The 17,990-nt window shown below is 38.1% G+C and overlaps 1 protein-coding gene across 5 annotated transcripts in view; it reads right to left on the bottom strand.

The window, feature by feature from the left end:
* The window catches only part of DAB2IP (DAB2 interacting protein), a 323,519-nt gene that overhangs the window by 183,321 nt on the left and 122,208 nt on the right, over positions 1-17,990 (bottom strand). For all 5 annotated transcript variants that reach the window (XM_051979562.1, XM_051979564.1, XM_051979563.1 and 2 more), the window contains exon 2: positions 11,178-11,281. In XM_051979562.1, coding sequence (XP_051835522.1) covers positions 11,178-11,281 — 104 coding nt within the window. The remainder of the gene's footprint in view (positions 1-11,177; positions 11,282-17,990) is intronic.

The raw sequence follows: 17,990 nt of genomic DNA, 5'->3' as shown, positions 1-17,990 counted from the left end.
GTATCTTATGTGCACATTTCTACATGTGGCCTCCCCTATTAAACTATAAGTTCCTTGAAAACAGGGATTGGCTTTTGCCTTTTTTTCCATCCTCAGCACCTAGTACAGTACTTGGTATACCGAAAGTACTTAATACATATTTATTCACTATAGAATTTCTAACTTGGAGAGTCTCTGACTTTGATTTATTTTTCCACTTGATAGATGAGGAAATTGAGACATGAAGATGTTTTCAGTCACTGCCAGTCTATAAACATCAGAGACCATGTGTTCCTGAACTTTATAATTTTCCTCAGACCAAGATTAACATTGTATACATAGTAAGTAAATAATAAATGTTAGCTAAATTTAATTAAAGAGTCACAGATTATTAAGAGATGGAAAGGACTTTAGAAAACAGTGTTTTTACATGTTATATAGTATAGCCATATCACATTAAGGATCATTCAAAGTTGCACTAGAAATCTTTAGCAGAACAAGAAGTAAATCATTTCTGTTTTCTGACCAGCAAACCAAAGAAAAAATTTTGTTTAAAGACAAAAAAAATCTTGAGTCTCTACTATGTGTCTGTGCCAGCCATGGCCAATTCATCCATATTAGTACACAACTATCATCAATGTCCAAGAATTGTTCTTCGGACACCATCCCTACAATGTCCTTTCTACCATCACCTTCTCCTCCAGCTGTCAAAAACAGCCTGCCTCAGCTCGGAGTTGTCACTTGACTCCTCAGATATACTCTTCCTGGAATTTACATGTAATTTCTCACCACCACTTACATGCCCTTTCTAGAGTGGACTGTGGCTGACAGTTTAATGATCACGGCTTGCTGTTTATATATCATCTGTGATAATGATCTTATTCTCCTTAAAGTCCATTCGCAAGAAAAGCAATGCTCTCTTAGAGGCAGGCAGAGACCCAAATGATAGTAATTTTCCTCTTGGGTCTGAACGGTTTAGTAAACAATTACTTTTCAATTAAAGTCAGGGTGTTTGGTGGGAAAGAGTGAGAGCATCAGGCGCCTTCTCGCTCAACCCTAATGGTAGAGAAGAATGTTCGCCAAAGAAATTGAGGCCATTAGAGTGCAATTTTCATGGCTGAGTTCATAAGCAAAGGCATTTCAAGCTACCTGGAACACTCTGAGTATTGTACTAGCAGAAAAAAAAAAAATCAGGAAACTTTTACATGCAATCCCCAACTCTTAATCCTCCAACCTTCTGGTATATTCTGCAGTTTACTGGAATTGTGAAAAACTTCCCCAGTTGTACATGGCTTGGGGTATATACCACCTCCTCTTTCAACTAAAAACAAAAACTATCTATGTCTTCTATATGAGTGAATGATTAAACACATAAAAAAATTATGAAAGGTAAAAGGACCCCAAAATACAGAATGCTTGAATCTAAAACAAAAATTTAAACCTAGAAGGAGACAAAGATCACCTAGTCCAATTCCTACATACTACAGGTAAGGAAACTGAGGCCAACAGAAGCAAATGATAAAGCTAAGGTCATGCAGTTTCTTGGAAGTAGGAGTAGAACCACAACTCTGGTCTCCAGATTCTCTTCATCTCTTCCTTTTTTTTCCTCCTCTTTTGCAATTACTGACTTGGTCAGCAGATAAGACTATCTCAAAACAAGAACAACAAGTGAAAGAAAAATGATGGAAAAATATGGTAAAAGAAAAGCACTATCAACTGAATCAAGATGGTCACTCATTAAATTCTGTTGATGAGATCATAAATTTGGAACTGGAAGGAATCACAGGACATAGGATGATGTCTGAACTAGAAGTGATTGAAACAAAATATTGAACCTCTCATATTGTTCCAGTTCCAATGGTCCCAGTGATCTGGGAACTGATTTAAAGAGAAGAAACAACTTACTGAAAGTCACACAGATAAATACAACTAGCACAGTCAGGGTTCAAAACCAGGCCTTGTGATTCCAAGTGATTATTTTATTCATTATATTATACAACTTCTCAAAGCACGACTCCTAGAATTACATTAGGAAATATCCTGTTATAATAATTAGCCCATTTTAGGTCTAGAGGTCCCAACATGGTCCCTAAGGATACTTAGTTCTTTCCTAGTAGGCTTTGGGGAGTTTGTTTTAGATGAAAAATCCTGAATGCAGTCACAATTGACATAAATCTCTAGTTGGAGAAATGTCTAATCCTTAGTGAAGATTGGACTCTCTCTTGAACCTTATACTTATTTCTACTTTTTATAGTTGAGACAAAATTCAATTTACAGGAAATACTTGGGTAACACACAGTCTCTCTCAGACTGGTACGTCCTTCAGATTGAGTTCTCCTCTTTTAGAAGCCTGTAGAGCCAATGACTTTTCTCATTATCTCTCTTCACTACCCTAGTTCAGTCTTCCCTTAGCTCCCTATTAGTTTTAACTTTTAGAACCCAGAGATTAACTAGGGGATTGGGGTGGGTTTCAACCCCACCCTTATATTAGCAGTGTCTCCTTTATGAACTTCAGTTTCCTCACCTGTGAGGTAAAAGGATTAAAATATATGATCTTTAAGAGTCTGTTATTCCTGAATTCTAAAAGGAGACATATCTCCTTTTAGATAGCAGTAGATTTGAGGTAATGTGAAGATGAACAGGTAGAAGAGGAAATTAGTAAAGAGATTACCTGCCCCCTATACAAGGCTTTTCTGTATGCATAGTAGTTACTGGGCTCCAGTCCTATTACATCAAATTGACCTAGATGACTGCAGCATCCAGCCTGCTTAGGACCAGTTGCTTGGAAAGCTTTGGCCAATAGATGGCAGTACCCTAATGAAATGTGAATGGAATAATTACAGAATTTTGCCTGGGGACGGAAACCACCTTACAAATTCCCTCAGTCTCAAAGAAATGTGCTGGAGGTAGGTTATCCAGTGTATCATGTCCAATGGAACTCTATAATTTTAAAGTCTTTTCCTCCTCCCACTTATATTTTTACTCCTTCCAGGGATGAGTACAGAAATTGCTGTTTTCCCTACTGAGAGGAAGGAAAGTGTGAAAAGAAAAGCATGGAATAATGGGAAGAAACCTGGATTATTCCAGTTTCAGCTTTTTTGTTTCTCCAGTCTTTCTTTTACTCTTCTTTAAAACAAGATTGAATCAGTGAATTGATCTCTAGAAGCCCTTCCCATTCTAATATTTCTGTTTTATGTTCCACATTCTATGTTCTAAAGTTCATTTATGCTCAAATATTCTATGCTGTAAAGTCCTTTCCTGCTATAATATTCTAAGGTCCTTTCTAGCTCTAGCAATCTATTTTTTATGTACCTTATAGTTTTAACATTTTTTATTCAAAAGCCCCTTTTAGTTCTAATATATTTGACTCTGACACTATACTAGGTGACATACTGTGGGGGTAAAAAGAATACTTTCTAGGCCAGGCCCAATAAATGATCTAGAAAACTAAACGTTCCCAAGGGCTCAGGCAGAAATAGGAAGAAACTCAAAATCTTTCTCTCCTTGTCAATTCCTCCTTTGCTTCCCATCCTAGGCATTGGACACACCAAGTCTGAGTCTCAAAGACAGGTCAAATGATTACATTTCGTGCCTAGCACAGAAAATGAATTTGAAAAAAGCTGACTGATAGACTAATTTTCAACAGCTTCTATAATATTCATCTACTGTGTGCAAGTACTAAGTTAGGTGATAAGGATTCAAGGACAAAAAACAAAATAATTCCTACTTTCAAAGGAACTTATATTCTACTAGGAGAATGCAATATGTAAACAAGGAAATAGAGAGTATATACAAAATAATTATAAGAGGGAAAAAGTAATAAAAACTCAAGAATTAGGAAGGCTTCATTTATGAGGAGATGCCACTTCACCCATGTTTTGAAGGCTGCAAGGAGATATTATAATACAGGGAAGAAATATATTCTAAGCATGAGGAGGGCAGCAGTTTTGCAAAAGCATGGAGATGAGAGATGGAAAGAAGGGATTTTTTAACAGAAAATGTTATAAACTGTAAAGCACATAAGAATATAGATATAAAGGGAACAGATACCAGCTGTCCTTTTTGACTGGGATGGAGGATACAGAAAGAGGACTAATATGAAATAAAACCAGAAAAATAAGTGGGATCCAAATATAGGGGTAGGGGGATGGGAGGCTTTAAATTCTAAGCCGAGAATTTATTTTATTTTATCCTACAGGTAATAAAGAAACAGTGAAGATTGCTTGAGTATTGGGGAGTTTATAGTTGAGGTAAAACCATGAGACTGGCTCAGAGTCTTAGGTTCCTTATGTGTCAAATGGGGATAATTATCCTTCCCTTGACCTTTTCACAGGATGTGCTTTAAGAAAAGAAAAGAAAAGAAAAAAAGCAAGGAGCTAGTGAATGCCAAAATGCTTTCTAAAGTATTAAATTCTAACTCCATGTAAGGGATTGATACTAATTACTATTAGTCCAATTATAAGATTAAGCAGCCCAGAAAGAAGTTTCTGCCATAGAGCCCTAGATCCTAAAACAAGATTCACCAATACTATGCATACCTTATCCTTCTGACACTTTGTCTGCTCCTATACAGAGTAAAAAAAAATAGCCCTGAGACCTAATTTCAGACAGCCCTTCAAACATGATTCTCTAGCTTTAAATTTTCTGTGAAGGAATCATATTGGATCAATGAGCTGTCTAATTTCAAAGCTTTGCAATCATTTCTGCCTCCCAGACCTCCCCTCTGCAACTCCTTTCCCACCACCTGCTCCCCAAACCCACTAGGCTCAACTTGTCTGAAAACCAGCTGAATAAAGGGTAAAGACAGTGAAAGGAAAAGGCGGGGGGAAGGAGGGGTGGGCAGGTGGCAACAGCCTGTCTCTGTATCTCACACTCTACTCCTACAGGCCAATTTAGAATCACAGAATATTACAGCTGGGAACTACATCAGGACATAAACGTTAGTGCATAGAATATAAAATGTTCAGAGTTAGAAGGAGTCTTAGACTGCAGAATGTTAGAATAAGTGATCTTTAAATATACAAAGTGGCTCCCTACTGCTTGCCTGATATTCAAGGAGTCATCCTACCTTTCATATGGTACCTTAAGTTATTTTCATAGAGAACATTGAACTGAACTATTTTCTGTCCCTCCTTTGACAGGTATACTGCATTCTTCTCCTTTTTGTAGCTTTACTTCTCCTATTCATTATGCATCCTCTTTCTCTCATAACTTGCTGAATTCCTACCTGATTTTAAAAACCTAACTCAAATGTTAATTCCATTCCTAGCTGGCTCCTCCCACAAAACCCAGAAATGAGCTTCTGAACTTCTCCATTAAATTTTACCTAACACTTTGTTCTAGACCCCTTTAATTTTTTTAAATCATATACTGTGTATTCTAATAATCTGTATTTGTGCTTTACCTTTCCTACTAAACTGTAAACTTCAAGAGGACAGGGATGTATCTCTCCCCACCCACACCTAAGCCCCAAAGCTTCTGATGTTTGTTAAAAGTAGTGAAGATAGGATAGACATGAAAACAAAGAACATAAGAACATAAAGTCAGGATTGGCAGGGACTATATATTGTAGAATAGTACAGAGAGAAGAGAAATTAGTATGTATATGTGCATGTAAACATACATACATATCTATATATACACACACACATACACATACACATATATACATACGGAGAAAAACAGAAAAGACAGAGACAGACATATCGTTAGAGCACAAAGGGCATCTGATCTGCTTTGCTCAGATTCCAGGTAAAGAAATGGAAGCTTAGAAAATTAAAAAAACTTCTCAAAATCACAAAGTTATAGCTGAGATCTGAATCCAGGTCCCTTGATTGTCAAAGCAGTGATTTTACCAGTTCCTTCCTACTTCTGAATCAATAAAGGAACTTAAGAATGGTATACTTATCAGCCAGGTTGCCTCTAGGACACAAGAAATCCTTACCTAAGAGTCACTAGATCTAAGGATTGGGAAACAGAAAATTGTACCCATGTCATCAGCTAAAAAAATCTTCATTCTCTTCACATTTTCTTCAATTCATTAAGCATTTATTAAGGGCTTATCATGTGTAAAGCATTGTGAAAAGGAATGCAAATGGGAAATGGAATAACAGGTACAAGCAAAAGGAAGTTGATGAGTTTGACTGGAAAGTAGACTGACTGCATGAAGAAAAAATAATGTAAAATCAGTCTGGAAAAGACAAGTTAGAGGTGACTTGTGAAAAGCTTAATGTCATTTCCAAGATCACTGGTATCATCACTCAGACACTATAAAGACAGTAAAACAAACTCCAAGAAAGCTTCACAGTGGAAATTCATATACCTGACCTCAGCAAGTTCCTTCTCTCAAACTGAGTATCCCACCCTACTTTGACAATGATAAGCACATAACTTCACCTGCAGGTGAAGAATTGTAGGTTTTCCTTTGAAGAGTTAAAGGGCAAAAAATAATATGTTTAGGGATGGACAGAACTTCCTGTTAATTCAGTTCTGGCCTTACGACCATGGACCTTCAGGTACAGGAGTCTTCCATCTTAAAAAAAAAAAAAAAAAAAGATTAACCAGTAACATACTATACTTGCAAAGTGCATCAAATATTATAATTGTTTTGGTCATCATCCTGTTGCTACCAAAACTTAAGATATAGTAGTTATTCAGGAAGACCTAGATTCAAATCCTGCCTTAGCTATTTATAAGATGTGAGACCCTAAACATAATCACTTAAACTGAGTCTCAATTTATGAAGTTGGGATGATAATATCTGTTGTTTAGTCATTTCACTTGTGCCTGATTCTTTATAATCCCATTTGAGGTTTCCTTGACAAAGATACTATAATTGTGTGACATTACCTTCTCTAGCTCATTTTACAGATGAGGAAACTTAGTCAAACAAGGTTAAGAAACTTGCTCAGGATCACACAGCTAGTAAGTATCTGAGACCAGATTTCAATTTAGGAAGATGAATCTTTCTGACTCTAGGCACAGATCTCTATCCATTGTACCACCTACCTACACAATTATAGCATCTACCTCACAGGATTATACTGCTGAACAAAAGAGATAAGGCATATAAGTGCTTTGCAAACCTTAAAGTGCTGTACAGGGTGTCTTAGTGCAGTTTTAAGATCTAATTGATATAGTTTTCAACATAGTTCAGCATTAAGCTATTAAAATTTAATATAATTTAACTATTAAAACTTAAAGATGCACTAAAACTTTTGAGATACCCCATATAATTATGAGCCACCACTCCTGCCATCACTACCACCATCACCATCACCACCACCACCATCACCATCATCACCCTCATTCCTAGTAACAACAGGCTCCTCCACATTCCTTCCTGCCCAAGGTTAAAAAAAAAAAAAAAGAGGTGGTGCTGGATATATCTTTCCTGCTTGACATTGATTGAAGTCCCTTTTGTAAACAAAAACAAACTTCTCTTGGGTTTTGTAAACAAAGGAGGGAGAGAATGACTCATAATGTAAGCCCCAAAAGAAAATAAACCCTACTCCAATCACAATGATAATCTTTAATATGTGGTACAATTTACAAAGCTCTCTCTCCCTCAATATCTCACTTGAGGTTTATAAGGTCCAATGCAACATGAGTTGTGAAAATATTACTTTCTCTTTTTCACTTTTTATTCTTTCTCACTTAACTATTCTAGCTAGCTTTAATTACTCATCTGCAAAATGGGTTCAATATTAGCATGTGTGTGACAGATGTGTTATAAGGATCGCTATAATAGATATAAATCACTTTGTCATCTTTAAAGTACTAGCAGTTACTAATAATTATTCACATAATTCCCTTACCTCCCCATCCTCTATCCCCCAACTACTTTGAGGAAGGGAGAGATCCATTGCTGGATAATGATAGAAAGATTTTCAGACTTTTTTTTTTTTTTTGATATATTGATCAGTTTTTCTAATAGCTTTTTTCCCTTCCTTTTTTTCTTTAAAAAAAATTCTTTATTATATGTGCTGGTTCTCTGGGAAGGGTAAGTGTAAGGAAAACAAGAAAAATGTATGTTATATGAAAATAAAAGATATCAATAAAATTTACTTTTAAAAGATAATCTCGGAGAAGATGTGGGAAAACTAGGACACTGATACATTGTTGGTGGAACTGTGAACAGATTCAACCATCCTGAAGAGCAGTTTGGAACTATGCTCAAAAAGTTATTAAACTGTGCATATCCTTTGACCCAGCAGTGTTACTATTGGGCTTATATCCCAAAGAGATCTTAAAGGAGTGAAAGGGACCCACATGTACAAAAATGTTTGTGGCAGTCCTTTCTGTAGTGTCAAGAAATTGGAAATTGAATGGATGATCAACAATTGGAGAATGGCTAAATAAATTATGGTATATGAATGTTATGGAATATTATTGTTCTGTAAGAAACGACCAGCGGGATGATTTCAAAAAGGCCTAGAAAGATTTACATGAACTGATGCTGAGTGAAATAAGCAGTTCCAGATCATTGCACATGGCAACAACATGACTATACGATGATCAATTCTGAGAGATGTGACTCTCTTCAACAATGAGATGATTCAAATCAATTCTACCTGTGCAGTGATGAAGAGAGCCAGCTACACCCAGAGAGAGAACCATAGGAAGAGAAGGTAGAACACAACATAGCATTCTCACTCTCGTTATTTGCTTGATTTTGTTTTCTTTCTCAATTTTTCTGTTTCTTCCTTCTTGATCTGATTTTTCTTGCTCAACAAGATAATTCTCTCTCTCTCTCTCTCTCTCTCTCTCTCTCTCTTTCATATATATATATATACATATATATATACACACACATATACACATATGTTGGATCTAGCGTGTATTTCAACATATTTAACATGTATTGGACTACCTGCCAGCTAGGGGAGGGGATGGGGAGGAGAGGAAAATTTCGAACAAAAGGTTATGCAAGAATCAATGTTGGAAAAATTACCCGTGCATATGCTTTGTAAATAAAAAGCTTTAATAATTTTTTTTAATGATCCATGGAAATCTGATGGCAAAAAAAAATAATAAAGATAAAAGATAGTCTCGAAAACCTCTCTGCTTCACATTCCAAAATCTTCAATTAACAGCTAAATATTTGGAAAAGACTTTAGAGAATACCAAATACACCATCCACATTTCACAGATGGAGAAACAAAGTCTCAAAGAAAGCAAATCACTCAAATGATTATTTTCTTTTCTTTAGGAAAGCCACTATAGTGTATTTCTCTACAACTAAATCTGAACAGAACAAAGCCAGACCATTACAGATTCTAGATCATGTTACTTCTGTCCTCCAGCAAAGAAACAACCCTACTCAATCCCACTACAACTCCTTGTTTTTTTCCTTCCCTGCTCAGGGATGGACAGGTGGGAGGGAGTAGAAGATCACAGAACAGAGGAGGCAAGATTATTGAACAAGGGTGAACTGGTAGAAATTGGGTCTGTCCGATGGCCTTTAGAGAGCTTTAGTGAAAGGTGCCATGTACAGGCTGATCCAGAAATCCTATGTAGACATGGTACAATTCTGGGAGGATTCAAGACAATATCTTCCCACTGGCCACAAACATTTCCCCTGCTTATCAGTGAGTCAATTGGGGACAGAATTTCTAGGCCTTTTGCCATCCTACTGCCCAGCCTGTTGAGCCGGTGTTACCAGTTAGTTTGATGAGGCTAAGAAATCCCATCAATTCAGGGTATGTCTTACTGTGGCACAGAACTTTATAGAAAAGGATTATGGAATAGGAGAAAGGTACAAGACTCAGCCTCAGGAGACCCGAGTTTGAATTCCAATTCTGTTATGTTAGAGTCAGTCACTTAATTGCCTTGGTCCTCAGTTTCCGGCTCCGTAATGTTGCCATGATTCTGTAGCCCGGTGATTTTCACAAGCAACATAACAGCCTTGTGTAATAAGAAGAGGAGGGATGAAGTGTGCCCTTTATAGAGGAGAGAACTAAGCCTGGAAGATTCTAAATTACAGTGACTCAAACCCAAGTCTTCTAATTAATCCAAGTCCAGTGTTCTTTTTGAAAGACAATGAGATCAGACAATGAAGGAGTAAAAGAAGGAATATTAAGCTGGTCCTTAGAATGTTAGGGTTTTAGACCATGACCCACCATTGCATGACTTTGAAGAAGACACAAAATTTCTTTTAATCTTAATTTCCTCATTACCTACCTCACTGGGTTGCTATGAGGATGAAGTGAGATAAAAAGCGAGGTGGGAGTCATACTGCCTTAGGGTTAGAAATGTCAGTAGAGAAATGATCTCAAAACTGTACCTAAAGTTTGCTCCCTTCCCAGATTCCTCCCTGAGGGAAAATCCAAATTTTCTTTAAGTTTAGTTCCATGGCCCAAACTTAAAACTTTTGTCCCTAGTAGAGGACTCTTTTTGTCCTTGACGGCCACCTTGAGATGCAGTGAAAGGGCCCTATTCTTTTTTTGAATGGAGGTAAATCTCTGGGAAGGTAAGCAAGATCCCTGCTTTCTTCACAGTTCCCTTGGCCTTTTCCTTCTCTTCTCTGCCAAAGACAAAAGCCAAATAGAGGAGACTGAGGAAGACACTGTTGTAACCATACAACATAATTACTGAAAGGAATCTTGGAACACAGAATACTAGGCAAACAATGAAAACCCAGAGCAGAATATGCCAGAATATATATTGAGAGAATGTTTAACTCATCCCCTTCACTTAGCAGAGGAGGAGTCCCTTCTGCTCCTGTTGGTTGTAGCTTTTCACAAAACAAATCTTCCCATAGTGAACCCATTTCTTTAATTGTAAACACCAGATCCAGAGTGGGGGATATTGCACATTTCTTTTTAAAAATGAGCTTCAGGGGCTCATCTAGCCTGGAATTATTTAGATATTTGAAAATCCAACCTATTCATTTTTCTCCCTTTGTCATCTTTGTGGAGCAGGTCAGGATGGATCCCCCAGAGTCTATTGGGTTTGGAGATCAGGCTATAGGACTCAGTGTCCAAGGAATAGGACCTATTGTCCCCAGCTCTGGGAACAGGCCCACTGCCTGCTGGGAGCTTTTTCTCCTCTTAACTTCCCTGCCAGTAGGCCTTGGGGCTCAGCTCTGGGGAACAATTGAACGGATACCTAGATGGAGGGAGGCCAGAAAAATTCCTGTTATGTAAACTTCCACAAAGAGGTCCTGCAGGGAACTGCAGTAACACAAAGATAGTTACCGTGACCCGGAATGGTGTAGTAGCTGAAGGCTCCATGCTGGGGCTCCTATCCGAGAGGTTGCTGGGCATGGTGCGCCGCTGCCCCGACCTTTCTTGGGGCGACTCTGCAAACAGAGAATGAAAAATTAAGTGTAAATACAATGTGAGGAAGGCAAGCTGGTGTAATGGAAAAGACACTGAATGGATGGTCCAGAGGAATCCCAGCTTTGCTTCTGCTGTGTCACCTCAAACTTAATGAACCTATTTTCTCATCTATAAAATGGGGGTCATATTCTGCTGGAGCAAATAGTTTTCTCTGTTTCCACATCTCACCTTACTAGCTGTGTGAGTTACTTAGCATTTCTCCGGCTCAGTTGCCCCATCTGTAAAACAGATAAAAATAGCACATACCTCATAGGGTTGTGTAAGGATCAAGTGAGATAACATGAAAGGCTTTTGCAAACCTTAAGGCACTATATTATTGTTAGCTATTATCTCTGAATCTGGCCCCGTGAACTGGCCAAAAGCAGCATGGAGTAGGGGAAAGTGCATGGAACTAAAAGTCCAGATGTTTGCCACTGAATCTGAGCAACTCGCTTCCTCTCAACAGGCTGCAATTTCCTTTTCAGTAACATGATGATAATAACATTAGTATCACTTACCTCCCAGGGCCATCATGAGGAAGAAGGGAGTTAACAGACCAAGAAGTACTTTTTGTGCCATCACAATCAAAAATCAACTGAAATTTATAGAACCCTAGAAGGCTTACCAAGCACTCTTTACACAATGACCTTGTGACTTACGAGGTACAAGCCAGATTCCACTTGCTTACATCATTGGATTTAAGACTTTAAGGAAGAACTTAAAGAACCCTTATTCCACTCCTGTAGTTTCACGTTCATAGACTCACAGAGGTGAATCCACCTTGCTTAGGCAGTAAATAGAAGAGCCAATATTTGAATTCAAATATTTTAACTCTAAATGCGGTGCTGCTTCCACTACATTGCCTGTATATGAGAAAACTGAGCTTCAGAAAGTTTCCACGATTTATCCATCACACACAGAACTGAGAAGTATGAGAGCAAGGATCTGAATTCACTTCTTCTAGAGCATTACTGTAACTCTGTCTTGTACTATCTAAATTTTTTCTCAAACCTAATCTATGCGTTTCATCCTTATCATGAGGATCTCTAGGTGAGGAAGTCCCTTCTCTGAGACTTAAGAATCTGAAGAGAGGAAGGGCTGAATGACTTGTCTGGATGACACAGTCAGAATGTGGCAGAGGCAAGGGTTCCAACTTAGGAGTTTTAGACTCTAAAGCCTGTCCTCCAAAGCCCCCAAAACCTTCTTCCCACTGTCTCTCCTGTCATCAAAATATAAGTGATCTTCATAGCAATAAAGACTTTAAGCTTGACTGGAAGAAAAAGACAAAAGAGATTGTTTCCTCTACCCAGACAGAAACACATAGAAACACACATAACTATATCCAATCACCACATTACTCTGCTCTGAAAGAAGCTTTTTCAAGAGCCTGAGACAGGTTTATTTTGGGAGCTTTCCACACTTTTCGAGCTAATCTCCTGGAACCTGCCTGATGTGGGACTCTAATGACTGCAGAAACAGCTGAGCCTAAGGTTCCAGTTCATAACAGTAACCCACATTTCTATCTTGCTTTGCAGTTTACAAGGCACCTTCCTCTCAACCATCCTGTGAAAGATAGGAAGTACAAGCATCACTATACTTATGTTAATGGATAAGGAAACTGAGTTCCAGAGTGATTCCCCACTCTCCCAAGCACATGTACTAAATCAGGCTGATTCAGTTTGGTCTTCTAAAACCAGAATTTGTCCCACTTTTCCATATTATTTTTCAGATTTTTATCAATGATTCCTGAAAATTTAAAACAGAAAAGATGAATAATTATATCATCAACTTCCACCTCTACAACATTTTAAAGATTGTGAAGCACTCTCCAGGCAACAACCCTATGATGTAGATAGATTTTTACTTCCATTTTACAGGTAAGGAAACTGAAGTTCAAAGACACAAAATAGCATTCCCAAAATTACATACTAAATCAGTAATAAGTGTCATAGCCACAATTCAAACCCCGAACTCTCATATTTCCAAGTCTAATAATACTCATACCATGATGTCTATGGCTATAACAGATGTTTTAAGAAGGTAAAAGCCACTGTCAGAAAGGTTTCTTTTCAAAGGATAAACAGGATGAATGAAAGGACCGAATTATGGCAGGAGGGAATTCCCTGAGGCCCAACCCTGTGTGCTGTGGGGAACAGATGGTACTTCATGACAAGGCTAACAAGCCCCAGGTCATCTGTGTGGTCAAACCACCAAATGCCTCTGTCTCTAAGATACTCACCCACAGTTCTGGTGTACCCTGAACTGAGGTCAATCACAACTGGGGACAAGGCGGCCACAAATAATTAAAGCTCTAGATCTGGAATCAGAGAAGCTAGATCCAAATTTTGTCTCAAATATATATTAACTGTATGACTATAAGCAGGTTACTCAACCCTGAGAGGTCTCTGTTTTCTCATTTATAAAAATTAGGAAAATACCTTCTGTACCTACTTCAGAGGCTAAAATAAGATAATCTATGTAAAATGCTTTGTGTGACCTTGGATAAGTAACTTTCTTTCTCTATATCTCAGTCTCCTTATCTGTGTAATTGAAGGTGGGGAAGAATTGGGGTAGACAACCTCTGAGATCCTATTCAGCTCTAAGGACTATAATACAATAATATCTAACTAGTCAGTGCGAGGTTTTTGGGTGGCATAAGATTCAGAGTCAGGATTTCCATCTGTTGCCCTTCTCCTATTAACGTTCTCCTCAGTCTGTACAAAATGACCCTCCCACCCTAACTATCCCCTAGATGCAGCCACAGTGATATCTCTAAGGGTATGATTTAGAGGGTAGACCCATTATTTCAGATATGAAGTATGTGTTTTCCTACATGACAAGCCCTAAGACCTTATCTCTTAGCCCTTTGGTACTATTTGTGATGCATGTTCAGACAAGGACATCAATCTGTCTGTTGTTCATCATCCATCTTTCTCCCTTAGCATTCAATTCAAATCAATGTAATAAAACATTTATTAAATATGCTTCCTCTAATTCTATAAGACTATGTCTTCTATACTCTGCATTCTATAAGACTCTGTCAGCCCAGTAACAACCTGGAAGCAGATCCTTCCTAGCTTCAAATACAGTCCTAGCAATGAGCAGGATGTACTTGTCAAAGGAAGACCAGTCTAAGTGATCTTAAGCTTAAGCTCCACAGAACTGAAGAATCCTTTGAGTCACAGTAATCATGAAGATAATCTACAAAGGCATAAAATGATTGTAAGCTGCACTGGGAAGGGAAAACCCACAAAAAAGTCATAAGCCCTTATCATACCTTGTAAAAGTCTCCTACTTGATCTTCCTTCCTCAAATCAGTCCCTTTTACATGACTTCTAAAAGAATAATGCTGATGTACAGATCTGATCATGTCACCTCCTCCCCTCCAAACTACACTTCCTACCTCAAAAAACTCAAATGACTCCCTATTCCAGAAAATGAAATAGAAACTCTCCCATTAGCATTTAAAGGGCTTCACAATCTGGTCCCAACATTCCTTTCCAGGCTTATTACAAGTTCCTGGCTAAAGCTAGCTGCTTTCACAAAGCAGTGAAACATTCAGCTGATCAGTCAGCCAGTCAACAAGCATTTATTCAGTCTTTACTCTAGGCCAAGCACTCTGGATATAAAGAAACGCAAAAACATAGTCTCTGCCTCAAGCAGCACACATTCTAATAGAGGAAACAACATGAGAACACGTACACACAAGATGTATACAGAGTAGATGGAAGGTTATGAGAGAGGAAAATATTGGCTAGCTGCAGAGGAAATGGAACAGGCTTCCTACACAAAGTGGAACTGGAGCTGAAACTTGAAAGAAGCCAGGAATCTGAGGAGGAGACAAGAAAGGACAATATTTCAGACATGGGGAACAGTTGCAAAGGCATGGAGATGAAAGATGGGAATATTGTGCTTGATGAACATCAAGGGAGGGCAGTGTAGCTAGCTCATTGTGTATGTGTGGGGGAATAAAAGGCAGGAATCCTAGAAAGGCAAGAAGGGGTCAGGTGATAAAGAAGTTTAAATGCCAAACAGGGGAATTTCTATTTGATCCTGCCTCCCAGGCAGCCTCTGCTTAGTAAAAATCCCCAGATCATGATTAATCACTTAGAAGAGCCACAAACCTTCCAGATCCCTGAATGATGATATAGATGACCTAGAAACAAGTGAAGTCCCTTTCTTGACAAAAGAATTAACAGCATCTTCCCAGATGGAACTGAGTTATGGCAGTCACATCATCCCTATGATCCAATATGTCCAGATTAGCCCAGACAGGGCAGAGGAACAACAGTTTCAAATCAATACCTACTGGCTCTCCCTTGGCAAAATGCCAACTGTCACCCTATAAGCTGGAAAACTTGAATCCTTCCAGGATCCAGGAAGGTGTCCGCCCTCCTTTTAAAAGTGTCCACTGTAATTACAAAATGTAATAATCTACACTGCAATCAATCAAGCAGAGTAAACAATTATTTTGTGGCAGGCACTATGACAAGAATGGGAGATACAAAGGCAAAATTATAATAATAATTCTGCCTCCAAGAAGCTTACCCACTAAAGGGGGAGAAACAATATAAATTCAAAAATACACACAAGATATATGCTAAGTAGAAGGAATGACTTAGAGAAAAAGCTCGAGTGACTGGGGAGATACCAAAAGATCTGCAGAGGATGCTTAAGTTGAGACTTGCAACTCAAGGTAGAGAGGTGAGGAGGCAGTGCATTCCAGGCACAGTGGATCACTCGGACCACTTGTGCCCAGACAAGCAACTAGGAGATGGGAATGTGTGAGGAACAAGCAGGAAGGCCACTGCGGCTGGATTATGGTGTGTGTTTGGGGCTTTGGGATAAGAAGATCAGAAATGCAGAAAGGCACCACATTGTTAAGAGCTTTAAACACCCCCAAAAAAGGGATTTTAGATGTGATACTAGAAGTAACACATCAAGTGCTACCAGAATTTATGGAGTTGAGGACAGAGGGTAAAGATATGGTCAGCACATTTGGAAACTCTCTGTGGCACCTGGATAAAGTTGGAATGGGAAAAGATGTGAGGCAAGGAGAAAATTATTTCAATAGTTGCAATTGAGAGATGTTTAGAGTGGGAGGGTCATTTTTGTATAGACTGAGAACAGGACTTCATGGAAATTCTAACTGACTCTCTCATGCCACCCAACAACCTCACACTGAGACAGGTTAGATACTATCATATTGTTTTTAGAGCTGAGTAGGATCTCAGACATTATCTAGCCCAACTCTTTTCCTCCCTCAGCTACACAGATAAGGAAACTGAGATACAGAGAAGTAAAATTCCTTGTCCAGGGCCACACAAATAACTTTATAGAGATTATCTTATTTTAGTCTATAAAGTAGGTAATGAAGGTATTGTCCCATGTTTGATAAATAAGAAAACAGAAGCCTCTCAGATTAAATAACCTGCTCACAATCACACAATTAATAAATATTTGAGCAAATATATACACATATACTTATGTGTATATATATATGTAAATACACATACATATATAAATACATATATCCTTTCTTCTATTCACACAACTATCACCTAGTCCAGAAAAGAAACAGAAAGACAAACACAGAGAGAGATACTGAGACAGAGAGACAGAGAGTATACATATGTGAGTTGTTTTGAAAATGACACCAAGGTTGCCCGCCTGATAGACTAGAACAACGGTATAAGAAAAGTTCAGAAGAGGGAGGATTTGAAGGGATGTATCAAAGATGAAGATCCAGTTAAGGGACCATTGGGTATGCATCATAACTAATGGTGGTCATCCAATCTCTACTTTGAAGACCTGTAGTAAGGGGAAGCCCATTACTTCCCAAAACAGCCCTGTCTGTTTTTGGATAGTTTTGTTCATTAGAAAGTCATTTCTTACAATCAGTAAGTCAATCAACAAGCATTAACTAAGGACCTGTCTCTCTGCAATGAAAAGCTTCCAGCCCCTGCTCCAAGTTCTTTTCTTTGGGACTAAGCAAAACAGATTTAATCCCTCTTCCATGACAGTCATTCAAATACTTGAATCCTTCCAAACCTCATCCTAATTCCCTTTTATACCTTAAATATATACCTGACAAGTTGGAAATCTTTCTTTGAACTGTTTACTATCTCAAGTTTACCAATGTACCTCTCAAACTGACATTGGATGTTTCTCTTTCTCATTCCATGACCTATCCATGTCCTTTTGTAATCGTACATGTCTCCAAATAATACCTTTTATGCTGCTTTCATGTATATCATCATTGTGTACACACAAGTATGTATACATATATGTACAGTGTGTAAGTACTATAAATATGCAAATGTATACAGTGTGTGTGTGTGTGTGTGTGTGTGTGTGTGTGTGTGTGTGTGTGTATTTAGTGGCTGCTTGTATGTGTATACACATAATAGAGATAAACTGGTAGGTAGGTAGGTAGGTAGGTAGGTAGGTAGATAGATAGATAGATAGATAGATAGATAGATAGATAGATAATCTTTCCATGATTGGAAACATTTCAAAAGCTCATCTTGAATAAGTTACCATAGTAAGCACTTTAAAGACAAAAACTATATGATTATTTATCTTTTTATTTCTCGAGTTTAGCACAAATTTTCATATACAGTAGATGTTTTACAAACCTCTGAACTGAATGAACAATTCAAGGCTATCTTCTCAAAGCTTCTCCGTCTC

This window comes from Antechinus flavipes, chromosome 2 (genome assembly GCF_016432865.1).
Source record: "Antechinus flavipes isolate AdamAnt ecotype Samford, QLD, Australia chromosome 2, AdamAnt_v2, whole genome shotgun sequence".
Taxonomy (NCBI): domain Eukaryota; kingdom Metazoa; phylum Chordata; class Mammalia; order Dasyuromorphia; family Dasyuridae; genus Antechinus; species Antechinus flavipes.
Note: the sequence above shows the minus strand (reverse complement) of the source record. Positions and strands in the feature narration are given on the sequence as shown.